This window comes from Mustela putorius, unplaced genomic scaffold (assembly GCF_011764305.1).
Source record: "Mustela putorius furo isolate JIRA1106 unplaced genomic scaffold, ASM1176430v1.1 tig00000421_pilon_pilon_pilon, whole genome shotgun sequence".
NCBI lineage: Eukaryota > Metazoa > Chordata > Mammalia > Carnivora > Mustelidae > Mustela > Mustela putorius.
The window spans coordinates 7,131,914-7,148,471 of record NW_025421375.1 but is presented as its reverse complement, the minus strand read 5'-3'; the positions used below and the strand labels follow the sequence as shown (position 1 = coordinate 7,148,471).

General features: G+C 39.8%; 1 protein-coding gene across 2 annotated transcripts in view; it reads left to right on the top strand.

Moving 5' to 3' along the window:
* The window catches only part of SLC24A2 (solute carrier family 24 member 2), a 248,010-nt gene that overhangs the window by 132,518 nt on the left and 98,934 nt on the right, over positions 1-16,558 (top strand). For both annotated transcript variants that reach the window (XM_045079664.1, XM_045079663.1), the window contains exon 3: positions 15,033-15,071. In XM_045079664.1, coding sequence (XP_044935599.1) covers positions 15,033-15,071 — 39 coding nt within the window. The remainder of the gene's footprint in view (positions 1-15,032; positions 15,072-16,558) is intronic.

Below are 16,558 nucleotides of genomic sequence, written 5' to 3'. Positions count from 1 at the left end.
GAAATAATTATTCCATTATCAAAAAATAAACAGAATAGAGATGCCTTTAGTTATCCTAAGATATTTAAATGCTTATCAGTGATCTCCAATGTGGGTAAACAGGAAGTATTAGCATCATCTGCCTAATGAATATCCATTGGTTGTAAAGAGAAATTCAATTTACTAAAACTCGGTTTTCTACAAAGCTTCTCAAGAATGTGTTTAATTGGATAAAACAAGGATTCATTTGGCGGGGAAAAAGTGACCTTTTCTCATGCAACTACATGCTCTCTGGTGGTCTGAAAGTCTGTGCCCTCCCAGGTGTTAATACATATCCTGATCCCACCTGGTCCGTAGCCTCAGAGAACCAGTCTCTGAGCCAGTCTTGGACATAAACCCATGACTTTATCAAGTCCTACGTCCATGACTTGGGCTCTTTACTCAGCCTCTCCAGGCTACTTTCTCAGCAATAAAATGGGACTGGTAATGTCTATGGAACTATAATATTAAATGAGATAATACATTTAAATCAAATGGTTCAAATACTAAGTGCTATTGATTTGTCTCTCACCATGCATTTTTCAACAGAAGCTAGCTCAAAATAAAGCACAGTAAGCAGATGACCCACAGTATGTGCCGACTTTTGTCTATTGTTCTTTTTCATTGTGTATTCCACCCCTGTCCTCCCCCAGTGAGTGAATATTTATAAAAAAACAAAATGTGATGGAAAATGGCATTCGACAGACACAGGTTCTAACCCCAGCTCACTGAGTAACTAGCTGTCCTTACCCCACCCAATTGCTTCGTTTCTTTGAGCATCACCTCCTTCCAGCTATGAAACACAGATGGTAAATTCTACTAATACTCTGAGACAGCCATGTGAAAACACCCAGCAGAGCACCTGGTACTTCCCAGTCATACCCTGGTTTTATTTCTTTTGGCAGGTGCAAGAAAGTGTACCAATTTTTAAACATCCAGGTATCTGGAGACTCTCTTCCTTTTTCTCACTTGTTTATTTGGGGCTTTTCTGCTCCCCCTTCTGGGTTTCTTCAAGGTGAGCTCAGTCACGGTTGTAAACTGCCCCACAGGCTGCCCAAGCCTTCAGAGGGGCGCTGTTTGGAACAAAGACAGTCTGGACGAGATAGGTGCCTCATCCCCAGAGCGGACCTCTGGCGCTCTGCCTTGCCTCTGCCCACTGAAGAGAGTTAGGCCATCTGCAGTAACATTCAGACCATTTTCCTAGACTTTGAACTAATTGGGAACTTGACAGAGTGTGTAATACGCTTCGTGCTGCCTTCTGCTCCAGCTCTCTGCCAGAACCCAGCTCAGGGGCACCAGGCTGTCAACTGGATGGAAGAGATGAGTCTTTTTGGAAGCCCTCCCTTCTGTCAGTTAGCAGTTGATAGTTTATGCCTTTTGTAATTATATCTCCCAGCTTCCAAAGCATAAGCATTTTGAAGGCACTAAATCAGTGGTTCTTAACCTTCTTAGGATCGCACTTTCGAGAATCTCATGGAAGTTATGGGTGCTCTTCCTGCTACCCCTGAAAATTTATACATACACAAAATTTTACATTTTCAGAAATTTCCTACCTTCTGCCTTTAAATCCAGACTTGAGATCCCAAATTCTAGCATTAAATAGTGTTGGCATTTATAGAGATCTGTGTGCTTAGCATTGTTCATCAAGAAGCTAATACCCAACAGCAGGCAGGAAATGAGTACTGGTGCCTGGAGCAACATTTTTTTTTTTTTTTTTAATGAATCAGATGATTGGTAACCTGTTCTCATGGTGAGAAAAGTAGAGAAGGGAGGAAGTCTTAGCAAATAAAAAAGACATTTTTAAATTAAGTTTTTATCTTAATTCCCATATCTTTAACAGACTGTGCTATATGTCTTAGGTGTGCAACACAGTGAATCAACACTTCCAGGAATCTCCCAGCATTCACTGGGGCAAGCGCCCTCCTTAATTCCTATCACCTGTTTCAGCCCACGTCCAACCCACCTCCCCTCTGGTCACCATCAGTTTGTTCTCTATAGTTAAGAATCTGTTTTAGATGTGTGGATGTGTCTCTCTCTCTTTTTTCCTTTGCTCACTTGTTTTGATTCTTAAATTCCACATATGACTGAAATCATATGGTATTTGTCTCTCCCTGACTGACTTATAAGAGGGATACTTTGTTTTACTTATGCTTAACTGACTTTGGGGACAAAAATATAAATAGAAACATATTGGATCATGTTGTCAAAAAGGCCCTCTGAGTATTGTTATCCTGTCAGTGCAATGTCACCTATGACAGGCATACAAAATGTATGGTGTGATTATAGAGGACAACATCCATACCCTCAGAGGATCGCATGTGAACTGTGTAGGGGTGAAGATTGCGTGACATCTTCAGCTGGTTTTAAAAGGACTCAGGAAGGGGCGCCTGGGTGGCTCAGTGGGTTAAGCCGCTGCCTTCGGCTCAGGTCATGATCTCAGGGTCCTGAGATCGAGTCCTGCATCGGGCTCTCTGCTCAGCAGGGAGCCTGCTTCCCTCTCTCTCTCTCTGCCTGCCTCTCTGCCTACTTGTGATCTCTCTGTCAAGTAAATAAGTAAGAAAACCTTTTTAAAAAAAAAGGGATTCAGGAAAAAAGTATAGACATCTATCGATAAAACAAATACAGAAAGTGTTAATAATTACTGAATCTAAGTGCTGGGAATATGGCTGTTCATTGTATTTTTCTTAAAAGCTTTTGTTTTGTTTGGAATTTTTTATTATAAAAACATAGCTAATAATACATTATTTTGAGAAAAATGTTAATATAAGCAGTCTTTCACTTTCAGAGTGAATTTTCTTCCATCAGTTGATGAGCCTTATTTTCCCATATGTCCAGTATATTTTTCATTGTGGTTTAGAATCTGGCCCTAAGATGTCCAATGTTTCTACTATAATTTAGTAAATAATAAACTTCCAGTAATGACATATCACACTTTATACAGCATTATATTATTATTATTATTATTATTATTATGGGCATTTAAAATGCTCTCCAGGCCATAAGCTCATATAGTAGGATCTGCTACAAAATGACTGGCATAGAACAATTTTGAGAAGTTCCCAGTGGTTAAAATCAAAGCTTCAGAGCCTACAGTGGTCACAAAGAAAGCTGCTTCTACAAGACAGTCCTCATGTCATCCTCCCCTAATTCTGCAACAAATTTTTAGTTCCAGCACGGAAAGTAGTGCTATTTGGCCAAGAAGATGGTACTAACCATAATATCCATATCTCCTGCTCCATTTGACTGTAATGCTGTTAGGATGCCCAGAGCATATCTTTTCCATTTCTGTTACTGCAAGGCTACATCTGTTTTCAATAGTACACAATTTCCGCTATGCTATTGACAGATAACAGATAAGATATGCCCTAGGAGACCACAGCCACTATCTGGAACCAGAAATTTTATTTGAAGGCCTGAACCTTCCAACGTCATTAGTCCATGACTATTTCACCAGCAAAAATAGAGCACTGTCTTCCCTTGATGGCAGACCTCAGTTTCATCTCTCCTTTTCTGTTCATACTTTGTTTTCTCATGATGAGGAGGATGCATGATGTTTGAAAGTACTTTAAAAATCATGTACTTTTCGTTCACAGAAAAGGTAATGATTAAATCTCTCGATTTCCCTAAATAGTTTTATGAAGATTAGGTGGCCTCCATTTACTGAATAAATCTCCTTGCATTCTGCCTGGAAGGTGAATTCAGAGGGTTTTTTATTTCTATTTAGAGAATGCAAAGAGAGTGATCCCTTGGGCGCAGGCAAGTAAGTACACGAAAAATGTTCAACATCATAAGCTGTTAGAGAAATGCACATTAAAATCCCAACGAGATGGGGCGCCTGGGTGGCTCAGTGGGTTAAGCCGCTGCCTTCGGCTCAGGTCATGATCTCAGGGTCCTGGGATCAAGTCCTGCATCAGGTTCTCTGCTCAGCGGGGAGCCTGCTTCCTCCTCTCTCTCTCTCTCTGCCTGCCTCTCTGCCTGCTTGTGATCTCTCTCTGTCAAATAAATAAATAAAATCTTTTAAAAATAAATAAATAAATAAATAAATGAAATCCCAACGAGATATTGTGCCTGGTAGAATGGCTAAAATAAATAATGACAGTACCAAATGCTGGCAATGCAAGCAAAAGAGCTGGATCATTCATACATTGTCGGTGGGACTATAAAATGGTTTAGCCACTCGGGAAAATAGTTTGGCAGTTTTTTTCTAAAACTAAAAACAGTCTTCTGACCCAGAAATTGTATCCTTGGGCATGTATCCCAGAGAAATGAAACTCCTTGTTATGCAGAAATTTGTACTTCAGTGTTCATAGTTTTTATTCATAATGGACCCAAACTAGAAACTATCCAAAAGGTCCTTCATAGGAGAGTACGGTACGTCCATATCATAGAATACGACTCAACAAACTATTGATACAGGCAACAGCATGGTTGAACTTCAAGGACATTGTACCGAGTGGGAAAAGCTAGTCTCAAAAAGATACATTACTGCCTGATCGCACTTACGTAACAATCATGAAATAACTTAAATGAATACCAGATCAGCAGTTAAGGATGAGGCAAGGGGGTGGGTAGAGATGTAAAGAGGTAGCACAAGGTCAGCTTGTGGTAATGATACAGTTAAGTTATCCTAATGCATCAGTGGTTACATGAAGCTATACATGTGATTAAATTGGGTCAGAGACACGCATACCATACACAATCACAAGGAAATGCACATGTAACTGGTGAAATCTGAATGAAATCTATAGATTGTACCATTGTTGGCTTCTTGGCTGTGATATTGAACTATAGTTAATGCGAGATGTTATCTCAGGGTTGGGAGGAGAGTAGTTAAGGGTGCATAGAACCTCCCTGCACATTTTTTTTTTTTTTTGGCAACTATAATCAGTTGTGTTAATCTGTCATTATCTGTTAATCTATAATTGTTTCAATATGGAAAGGTTTTTTTTTTTTTTGAGTGTTTCCTATTTGTTCCTGCCACCAAGAATTGTGACGAGGGTGAGCATTTAGCACAGTATCCCAGGCATGATTAGTGCTCAGCAAAAGTCAGCAGGGCTTTATATATGAACTCTGCTTTGCTACTTAATTGGAAGACTGTGTCTGAGGAGAGAGATTTAAACGAGAGTATAAGGTCCGCAAGAGCAAGGATTTGGACTGCTTGGGTCCCTGTTGTATCCCCATGCCTAGAACAGTTCAGCATGTATAAATAAGGTGCCAATTAAGTACGTGTTGGACTCTGAGGGATTTTGAAGATACCGCGAAGGAAGATATGTGGCAAATGGGGAAAAGGGGAATAACTTGGTCATATCCAGGTTAGGACACAAATAAAAGAGCTAAAATGGCAACTTGCCAGGACTGCCTTCTGGATAGGAAAGATAAGTGAGCCGAGAAGATACTGAGGATAAATTTGAACTCCCATGTGACTCTCACTTCCCTTGATTGATCATCAGTCTTAGGGGGAAAATTTAGAGAATTTCACCGTCTTCATGTCAAGTCCATTGGTGAGACTCCTAGTCCTCACCATGCACTGTGCTTTTCCAGGGTGTTCAGGTATCTCATGGTCCATGCCCAGTGGACCTATATTCCTTAATACCATGTCCTCCACTTACTACCTGGCCTTGTTCCATTCAGTGCCTCCACCAGCTAAAAGAAATCACTACTGGGACACCTGTGTTGCTCTGTCTTCAGCTCAGGTCATGATCCCAGGGTCCCGGAATTGAGTCCTATATCAGGCTCCTTGCTCAGCAGGAAGCTTGCTTCTCCCTCTGTGTTCCACTCTCCCTGCTTGTGCTCTCTCCCTCTTTCTCTGGCAAATAAATAAAATCTAAAAGAGATCACTACTACCGCACTCTGCTCTGCTATTAGTAGCACTGATCCACCTGGATTGGACTACCAAAAGGAAGACTGACTGTCTCAGGTTAAAGGACCCATGCAGTAGTGATGAGGCACATGTTAGCTGATGAATTGTTAGCTGATGTCATTCTCTGTTAGTCAAAATAGTTTCTACTGACCCTGATCTTAGCCCCAACACTGGATCCATGGTCCTCAACTCTTTTCCCTCGCAGAATGAGTTTCCTGCCTAGTTAAGCATCCTCCTCCCTTGCAAAGCTTTAGACCCACCTCTTTGTAGCTGTCAATCAAGATATCAATGTTCAATATTCTGAAGATATCCCTGTTCAAGAGGGTGACAATCCCAGCCAAGCAAACAAAATGGCAAACGCTGACAATCAGGAATAAGTGGAAAATGCCAGCTTTAAAATAGGAATTCAAAGAAGAGAAGTTTTATTGTTACCTTTCCATGAGAATGAGGAAATAGAAGCCTGGTCAGTGCATACATCTCAGGTACATGGAAAGAGAATGAGAAGAAACAGTGGGGTCATTAGCAGTATCAAATGATAGGAGAATAGTGGCACAGTTCCATGTTGGGCTGAGAAGAAGCCATTTGTCTTCCAACTTTGCTATATTTGAGCATATGGGCTCATTAAACAATATATCTAATTTCACTTATTTATTTTTAAACATGCGTCTAGCACCACTGTGCTAGGTACTATGAAATAATATAAAATGGGGGGAAATGGCCTCTGCCCTCAGAAGGATGCTCAGTAATGGGAAAGAGAGAAATGAGACAAGTGATACAGAAGAATGAACTAGGGAGCAAATAGGGAGATATAGTGAGTGTGAATGGAATATGGATATAGCCGAGCAGTGTCCCAAATGAATGCCATTGCTCTCCTGTCTCCATGACGTGAATGATCTTACTTCCCTCCTGGGCTCTCTTGAAACAGGAGAGCAGGTCAAGAAATGGAACCAATTCTCAGTATCAGTACCTTTTCAACAGGAATCTTATATACTTCATATTTGTATCCTTTATTGTTTTATCCAACGTTTAATTACATTTTCATTTGTATTTTTAATAATTTAAGTTGGGTTTACACAATACACATTTGCTTCCTGGGAATTCCAAAATCAATGTCAGCAAATCTGGCATCTCTCCTTTTCTGTGCATGTGGAAATATCGGGCTGGTGCTGGTCTGGTGAAAGTGAAATTTCTTGGATCACAAGTTTAAAATGTTGTGGAGAATCAATGTTATATTAATGAGGTTACATTGTGCCTAGGAGATCATGAAAGTGAAAAGTTAAATATACCAAAATCATAAAGTTACATTCAAATTATAGTCTTTTGTTCTTCTTGGAGTTCAGAGTTCCTTTTCTTTATGTTCATTAAACAATGTATCTAATTTCACTTATTTATTTTTAAACATGCATCTAGCACCACTGTGCTAGGTACTATGGTATTATGGATTAATGTGAAAGTTCTTTTACAAAGCTTGTTGCCAATAATATGCCAAAACTTAATCACACTTCCCATTTCATTACTTTCAAAATGTATTTCAAATATTTAGTGCCCTTTTCTCTATGGTGGGTTTATAATTCTATAGACAGAATCATGTACTTTGAATTCTTCATAACTTTTGCCAGCTTCTCTTCAAATCAGAGTAGATGTTTAATATGTGATTAATAAATTAATCATAAAGTGGTTTACAAAAGTTATGGTTAGGCCACAGTTAATTCATCTAAGTATATCCTTAAATATAACACTTGATGTTAAGTGATCTAACTACAGTCCTTTCTGTCTACTTAATTTTACAATAATAATATATCCTGGGATATGAGCTCCACAAGGACAGAGAATTTTTACAGTTTTGGTCACATATGTATCCCTAGAACCTAGAAAAATGCCTGGTATAGAGTAAGTGTCTGGTAAATATCGCCAAATAAGTATTATTAAATGGCTGAATTTTTCAATTCAAAATTTCCTATTCAGAGTTGCTCACTGATGCTTCAGACACTGAGAGTGTGATTATTTAATTTTTTTTTTTGAACTGTTCTTTCCTTGAAACAAACAGCAGTAGTCCTTCAAGCGACATCAAAAAATTGAAGACTGGGGACACCGTGTTTCTAAACCAAGTAAATATAGACTAGTATGGTACATTCACGGTGGTGATAAATGAGACCACAAGAGAGCCCCACTTTTCCCACCTACTGCTGAGCTATAAGCTCCTTCATACAAGTAAACCTGATATATGGGTAATCTAATTTGCAGAGTTACTTGAACCTATGCCCTTGTGAAGGTCATAAAAGTGCCTCCATGACCTTGAAGAGATAGAGCCAATGATGAAAATTCATGACGATTGTAAGTGAGTCTAAATAATAATGCTGGGAGAGCCAGAAAAAAATAACCCCTATTCTCTCTCTCTATTTTTTTTAAGATTTTATTTATTTGGCAGGCAGACATCACAAGTAGGCAGAGAGGCAGGGAGAGGAAAAGCAGGCTCCCTGTTGAGCAGAGAGCCCGATATGGGGCTTGATCCCAAGACCCTGAGATCATAACCTGAGTCAAAGGCAGAGGCTTAACACACTGAGCCACCCAGGCGCCCCAATAACCTCTGTTCTTGTTGCATTCCCAGGCATCATATTTTTGTACCAAACAAACACAAATAAAATCTGCCATTTTGGGTTCATATCACTCACTTAGCAATACCATTTTCTGGACTCCATTGGAAGTCAAAGCTCATGAATAGCTTTTAATGTATTTAAACTTTTTATTATACTAGGAGTCTAGTGCCTCCAGCCTCCTTCCCATGGGCCACTGCTAGGAAAATTCCACTTTCTCGTTTCTCTGACTCTTGGGCTCTGGAGCCCAGCTGTCTGACTTCATATCCCAACTCAGTCACTGACTAGCCTATGTGGCCTTGAACAAATTATCCAACTTCCATCAACCTCAAGGTCTTTACGTATTAAAGGTGGCAGGAGCGGTTATAATACCTGTTTTCAGGGTTCAATGAGATATTCATATATAAAGCACCTAGCACATATTGAACTTTCAATAGAAAGTTTCCATTATGACTAGAATCTGTTTGATTTGCAGCAAATCACTGTGGTTTGTCCAGCACCAGCATTTGCTGGCATTTTCTTTAAAACTCATGTCCTCTTAGACACTTTCCCTTCAAAGAAGCAAGGCAATCCGGACTTCATATGTGAGTGTACTTGGGATTCTTTGCTAGTCAAAGGAAATTTGTGTGACTACAGCCAGAATACCACCAGCAGATTGTGTTTGATTGGCATATTAAAATGGCTCATTAGCAATTGTGAGGATTTCTCAAGCAATACAACAAAGTATATTAACGACATCTGGATTTTGGGGTTGAGGGGAGATGAGAGATGACAGTGATAGTTGGGTTGTTAATTCTTAAATTACGTGAATTAACAGGAGCTTAGTATCCTGAGTACAGAAACAGGCTAAGGAATCTCCCGCTTCTCTCTAACCATTTATAAAATGAGAATTTCTGTTTTCTGTGTACCAGCATAATAAGTATTATTTTCTTGAAAAGAGAGAGAAGAGGGGTGCTTGGGTGGCACAGTTGGTTAAGCGTCCAACTCTTGGTTTCCGCTTAGGTCGTGACCTCAGGGTTGTGGGATCGAGCCCCTTGTGGGGCTCTACACTTTGTGCAGACTCTGCTTAGATTCTCTCTCCTTCTCACCCTCTCCAACTCACTCGCTCTCGTTGTCTCTCTCTCTCTCTCTCAAAAATAAAGAAATAAAACTTAAAAAAGAGAGAGAAGAAATTAGTCTATGTTTACTTAATGATTGACAGCAGCACATAAACAAGATCGATGATGGATGGATGGATGGATGGACAGATAGATAAAGGATAGATAGGATGCTAGGAGTCCCTGGGTGGTTCAGTTGGTTGTGTCCAACTCTTGGTTTCAACCCAGGTCATAATCTTATGCGTCTTGAGATCCAGCCCCTGAGCTCAGCAGGGAGTCTGCTTAAAGATTCTCACACTCTGCCCAACCCCCATTCACATGCACCCACGTGAGTGTGCTCTCTCAGATAATCTTTTTTTTTAAAAGTACATTTAGAAGATAGATGATAGACATTCACATTGTGTATGTGATACTTGCTCAGAATTTTTTGATAATGGTATATGATCAGTAAAGTTTGGAGAAACTGATAATATGCAATTGTGAAGATTTCAGCTGGCCAGTTACAGTGCAATTCTGCATCTTGAAGTTACCCTGTCCCCATGGCCTTGCTGGGAATTCCCAAATCTGTATTTCTTAAAAATTTTAGAGTAGTTCACAACAGATGCCCCATCCCATTTGTCATGAGCAGCTGCCCTCTCATGGGGTGAGCTTTCTTCAGGTTTTAACTGGGACCTTATTTCACTTTATCCAAACCATGATTCAATGTAAGAAGTGCTCATAATTACCCAGCAAGCAAGGGTTGAACTTACATCTCTTAGTATTTCTTTTTTTAGGAATTTATTAATCCTTCCCCCCTCAATGTCTTAGGGAGTCTGCTAAGACCAAAAAGAGAGGGAAACAGTGATGATTTCACATCTGATTAAGTGGTAAGATTTCTTTCCTTTTAGATTTCCAAGTTTGAGGCTTTTGTACCTTCTAATCTTCCCATGGACTTTGAGATTTATTCACCTTTTTCCAGGAGAGTTGTTTTGAAAGTTATTATTTGTTACAGCTAAGTGAATTGAATGAAAAGGGAGACATCATTTCATAATTCCTTGTTAACTTCTTAAACAAAAATTCATTCTTCTCCTCCACCCAACCTTTCTAAATTCCAAGACATCATAATAGTATCAGTTAAGTATTAGATTAACATTTCTAATCACTAGCATGTATGTTTTAGGTCACATTAATGACAAAATAAGGATACTTTTAAATTTGTTTTTATAGACTTTGTACTGTGCTTCTGGGTCCTTAGCACAATAAATTCTGGTGCATTTCGCAGATCTAGTGAGAGATTATGTAAGTGGTAGAAGTTGATGGATGTTCCTTGACTGTTGTGAGTAATTGCTTATCTCTGATGCTGTGCCACTGTCCAGTTATCTTCTGGATTACGACGTCTTCCCAGGGACCCATTTGATGATGTGATTTGCCAGTGGGCAGTTACTGGTCAGAGTGAAAAAAGGACTGTGTGGTCACCATAAGGCCACACTGTGTTGTATTTGCCTGATACTGATGTGTCTGAGGTTGAAGCAGGGGCCTGTATATGAGGTAAATTTCTGTGTAAGGTCAGATCACACACTTCGTGGTCACAGAAGTCATTACTCCACTGGTGGTTTCAGAGGTTAAAGGAAGAAAGACAGTGTAAGGGTTTAGGAATGGTTGATAGTATTGAAAATGCTTTCTAAATGGGCTGTGTGTTTTTTAATGAGGGTGGGGTACTTTTGAAACACCTGGGAAATAGGTAGCAAAACTCCCATATAGAACTAGGGTTTCTACCAGGGAGAATAACAGGTACTAATGGCATCGTTCCAGTTGCTCAATTTCCCAAATATTTGCAGTGATTAGGGAAGAGGCCAGTTTAAGTTAAATAAAGGGTTGAATTACAGAATATTTTCTTTTAAGTAAAGGATGTATTCCTTATATCCCAGCCTCTTAGATGTCCTGCTTTCATGAATGAAGAGGAGAGTCTGTGTTGATACACCAGAGCCCCATCCTGGGACCCTTGGGGATGCATTTTATGAAATCTTTTAAATACTCTTCAAGAATTTCCATGCATGTTCCCAACTGACTTAACAAATTTTAGCTGGCACAACCTTTCCACTAACCACCAGGAATTGGGCATTCAAATTAGTACAGCCCAAATGTGATATTTTGGTGGGTTTAAAATCAAGGGCATTTAAACACAAAATGTATAAGAAGAATGCCAAGATTAATCCTCAAAGTCCCATTAGACTTCTTTTTTTTTTTTGAAAGATTTTATTTATTTATTGGGCAGAGATAGCAAGAGAGGAAACACAATCAGGGAGAGGGAGAGGGAACAGCAGCTTCCTGGCGAGCAGGGAGCCTGATGTGGGTCTCGATCCCAGGACCCTGGGATTGTGACCTGAGCTGAAGGCAGATGCTTAGCAACTGAGCCACCCAGGATCCCCTAGACTTCTTTTGAAGAAGTTGTCTTCTTTATATACAGTGGGTGAAAATGACCTTGCCACCTGTTCACAATATTAAGGCCAACCCCAAACGCAGATAGTTAGCTAAATAATTTAGTGGTTAGAAATACTACAGGCTTATCAGCATCCACTATACACATCTGGATCTTTTCTTTTTTATCTTTACTAGTTACTTTCAGTGAAATTAAAACCCCTCTGAAGTTGAATTTCTGACATAGTCAGCATCGTGTCCCCTAGGACTGTGAAGCGCCTTCACCCCAGGGCCATTAAGGACTAAGCGAGGCTGAGTCCATTAAGCATGAGGAATTAGCAGTAGAAGCGGGTGAGCCCCCCAAAATGAGCAATTATCATTATACAGCACGCTTCTCACTTCTTTTACAACAGGGCTAGATAAAAGGAAAGTGGAGGGGTCTTCGTGGCCTCAGTTGCCATTTATGTATGTAACAAAACATACATGTGGTAGCCTGATATGTATTCATGTCTGCAAGTTACACTTGAAAGAAAACTAATGATGTCAACTTCTGCTGACATTAAACAGTGGGAGATTTTGTAAAGCATTTCAGACGTTGCTCTGCACTCACTGTTTTCTTTGTAGAATCTATGTACAAGGCCTTTTCTCTCCACTTATTGTGTCTTAGGATCCATCTTTCTTATGAGAGAAAAAGGAAGTCAATAGGGCAGATCTTTTTTTCTCCCTGGCAGACCACGGGACAGGTTTGATATATTTTTCCCTCCTCAAATATTTTCTTTAAATATATATATTTTTAAATCCAAACTCGCAGCTGGTTACAGTTTTGCTCTCATAAAGACCACCCAGGCTCTTTCCTCCTTTTCATCCTTTTCCTGTGCTATCAATCCCAGCTCATAATTATTTGTCTCCCATTTAGCCACAAGGTGTAAATTTGCTAACTGAAAAGGCGTGCTCTGACAGTTCATCTCATTGTGTGTCCAAAGGCTGAGCTTGCTGCACCAGATAACTTCCCTGGGGGATTGTTCTGTAAAATGTGGGGCCATTTGTTGAGCTGTCTGATGTAGAAGAAGGGAAAATGAAAGGACCTGCCAGAGAATAGTGGGATCATACAGTGCCTTCAGAGCAAAAAAGGGAAATCAAAGAACAATTTCAGGTCCACTTCAGTCTCCAAGCACGTTCCTGGGAACTCGGGAATCAGCGATATTTTCTTATTCATATTTTTAGGGAAGTCACTGAGAGAGAGCCCCAAATCAGGGGAATGGTGAATTTAGAACGCCCAAGGGCTGTGCTCAGAAATTACCACCAGTGGAGGGGCGTCTGGATGGTTCAGTCAGTTCAGCATTTGACTCTTGATCTCTGCTCAGGTCACGATCTCAGAGTGGTGAGATTCAGCCCCGTGTCAGGCTATACACTGGGCGTGGAGCCTGCTTGGGAGTCTCTCTCTCTCTCTGCCCCTCCCCTCACCTATCTCGCTCTCTAAAAAAAAAAAAAAAAAAAAAAAATTACCACCAGTGCAGGATGCTTCTGTCTGGGCCTGAGACTTACAGGGTCTTCGAGGACCCATAAAAATGTTTGGAACCAGAAGAAAAAATATATGTTGATATTGACTCGAAAATCTAAAAAAGGTATCCACAGGATTATTAAATGTTTAATTGAATGTCTATAAATATTTAATATCAACTTCATTAAGTATGAAATTTAGTCTTCTTAAAAGTTACATTATATGTGAAAACAAATTATGGATTCAGTTTCTCACATTCCAACATCTCAAGCATGCCAGTCATAATTAAACAAATTGCATGTAGCCAATAATTTGAAATACAAAATCATAAAAGGATTATAGGAATCTTTTCCATTTTTGTACATGGAAGTGTATATTTTAGGTGGGATAGGGAAGCATCTTAACATTCTTATATAAAGACATGTGGTAAGACTGAGAAAGAGAGTCTAGGGTTCATGAAGGTTCTAAAACAGGTCCACACTGTGTACTCACCTCCATATGGGACTGATTATTCCTGAAGACTTGATCACCAAAGATGCTACTGGGGAGGACCAGAGGCTAGCCCAGGAGCAGTGTTGCAGTTTGTTCTTGCTGTATGCACCTGTAGTTGAGGTGTGGTGACAAAGATGGTGTGGTCTGAGCATGAGGAAGGTCACAAAGCACCTACACATCGTTAAAAAGATGGCGGGATGGTGTCCTGCTTCTGCCGAAGGAGAGCGTGTATTAAATTGACAAGGCAAAGCCAGCTGGTTGGATCATGTTGGTAGAACCCCTGTGTCCCTTTGTTGGAGTTGTGTTCTCTCCTAACAGATGACCAGGCCCTCAGGCACCCTGGTGTTTTAGTCAACCTTTCTCTACTTGACAGATATTTCCATTTTCAGAATGGAAACCTTGAGGTGGTAGAGGCAGAAAACGTGTGTTATCAGAATTCTGCGTGTGACGGTCTTAGTCTTTAATTCAGTGGCTTGACTTCTTCAGGCTTTATTTTATTCACTGTACATGGAGCAATGAATGTGGATTCCCTCCAAAATACTTGGAAAGCAATACTTCCTTGTAATTCCAATCCCCAGCAATAACGACTAATAACAGTTCTGTATGATTCTTGCTGCATTTTTTTCCTTTACATATACTAAAGCATTGTTCATTTATTTTCCTCCATCAAATGACATGATAAATAAGATTTTACTTTTTTTCTACTTGAGCAGTATATCTTAGATATTTTTACATGTCTATACGTATGTACCTACCTCAGTAACTTTAATGACTGCATGGGATCCCATCGCATTGGATGGGCCATAATGGATTGAACTGAGCTCCATTGCTGGGCATTGGGGATGGCCATTCAACTGTGAGAGTTCAGGAGAATGGACCATGGGCCTAAACAAACTGTTATATATTGGCTAGCAGTCTACCACAGGCCCCCTGTGTTGGATCCTTCCTGTGCAGAAGCAGGAAGTACCCAATCTTTCCTTATACTGATGCTTGTTTTTAAATGTAAAACCGACATGGGACTTGTTGTTTATTTATTTCTTTGTCTTTTGTTTTTGCCTTTTTCTCTTCTGCAGTCATCTACGGCCAGGGACAAGGATGAGCAGGCTCTACCGGTAGGAAGCAGTAGCTTTGTCTACACCTGTTCATGTGCCTGTGGAGAGTATGGGACGGGGTGGGAGGAGGAGGGCTCATGGGCTCAACAAACCATCTTCCCCCTTGGGATACTTAAATGGCTTAATCTCCTGGTATATATGCATACTCAGTCCTATTGGTGTCAACTGTATTCTGATATTCACTGATATTCAAATTAATTCTGGGACTAGATTTCAAAAAGTTTGAGTTCTCTCTTTCATTTGGCATAAGCTTTTATGTGAGTTAAAAGAATGAAATATTTCCAGATTGCATCCCATGGGATGTTGAGCTGATATTTGGGGACAGTGTGGGATCTGATGCTTGATATCTATTTTTTGTATATCTGCATGCCCTTACTTTTTGGTTGGAAATTTCTTTTGGTTCCATCAAAAGAAATGTTGCACGAGACCTATATATTTAATAAATACATAATACCTAAAGAATACCCAAATAGATGTAATCCTTTGCCAGTGAAGTTCTCCACAACGAAGTTCTTCCAGTTTCCTAGAATGAGCATAGTAACAGTGATTATGACAAATTATTAACAACAAACACATTTTCCAGTTCCTATCCAATTAACACATCACATTCTGTAATGTGAAAGATGGCGAAGAAATGACCTTCAGAGTTTTTGTGTTCAGCCAGCAGACAGTGGTTACATTTCAACTGAAGTTAAGTCTCTTAGCCTTGCCCCTAAGATATTTTGAACCTTAATTTTCTGGATCAAATATTATAACACATTAAAAAATGTTACAGATTTTTAAGACTGCAAAGGCTGGTAATAAAGATACCTATGACCCCATCCATCTTCCTGTTGTGCTCAGAGCAAAGACTCAGGACATTCACTGAGAGCCCATCAGATATGCCAGATCTGGTACTGGGCTAGGGATACAAACCAAATCTCTTGCTTTGAGGAACTCATGATCAGGTTCACAATCTCCTCTGATTCTTCTTCCATCAGAGTTGGGAGTATTTCCAAAGGCATATCAATGATAGTAAAATTACACTAAGAAAGTCAGATGTTTCCATGTATCTCACACTGACATTTTACCTGTACCTCAAGTAACCATGGCTTTTCACCTTTGTTCCTAAAAATGTGTAGACCACAATTGTTAATAAGTATTCAAAAAATAAGAGGCCTCGGGGCATTGTCCAAGTTAGCCAAGTTAACCAGATTTCTTTAGTGTTATACTCGGTGGTCTAATGTGTATCATAAAATGCTAAAGGTGGGTTGGTTTAGGATGCAGCACTTGCCAAATATATTCAATTGTGAAGTCTCTTGGGGGACCCTGCTTGGGAAGCCCCCTGGTGGGTCTTGACTATGATGGCATATATTGAAAGCCCCATAAGTAGATAGTTGGGAGACTTCATGGGAAATCGTATTTTATTTTTACCTGGCCCCAGAAAAATTTCATGTTGAGATTTTGGATCAAAAGCTCAATAAGCAATTAATTCCTTCGCATTACCT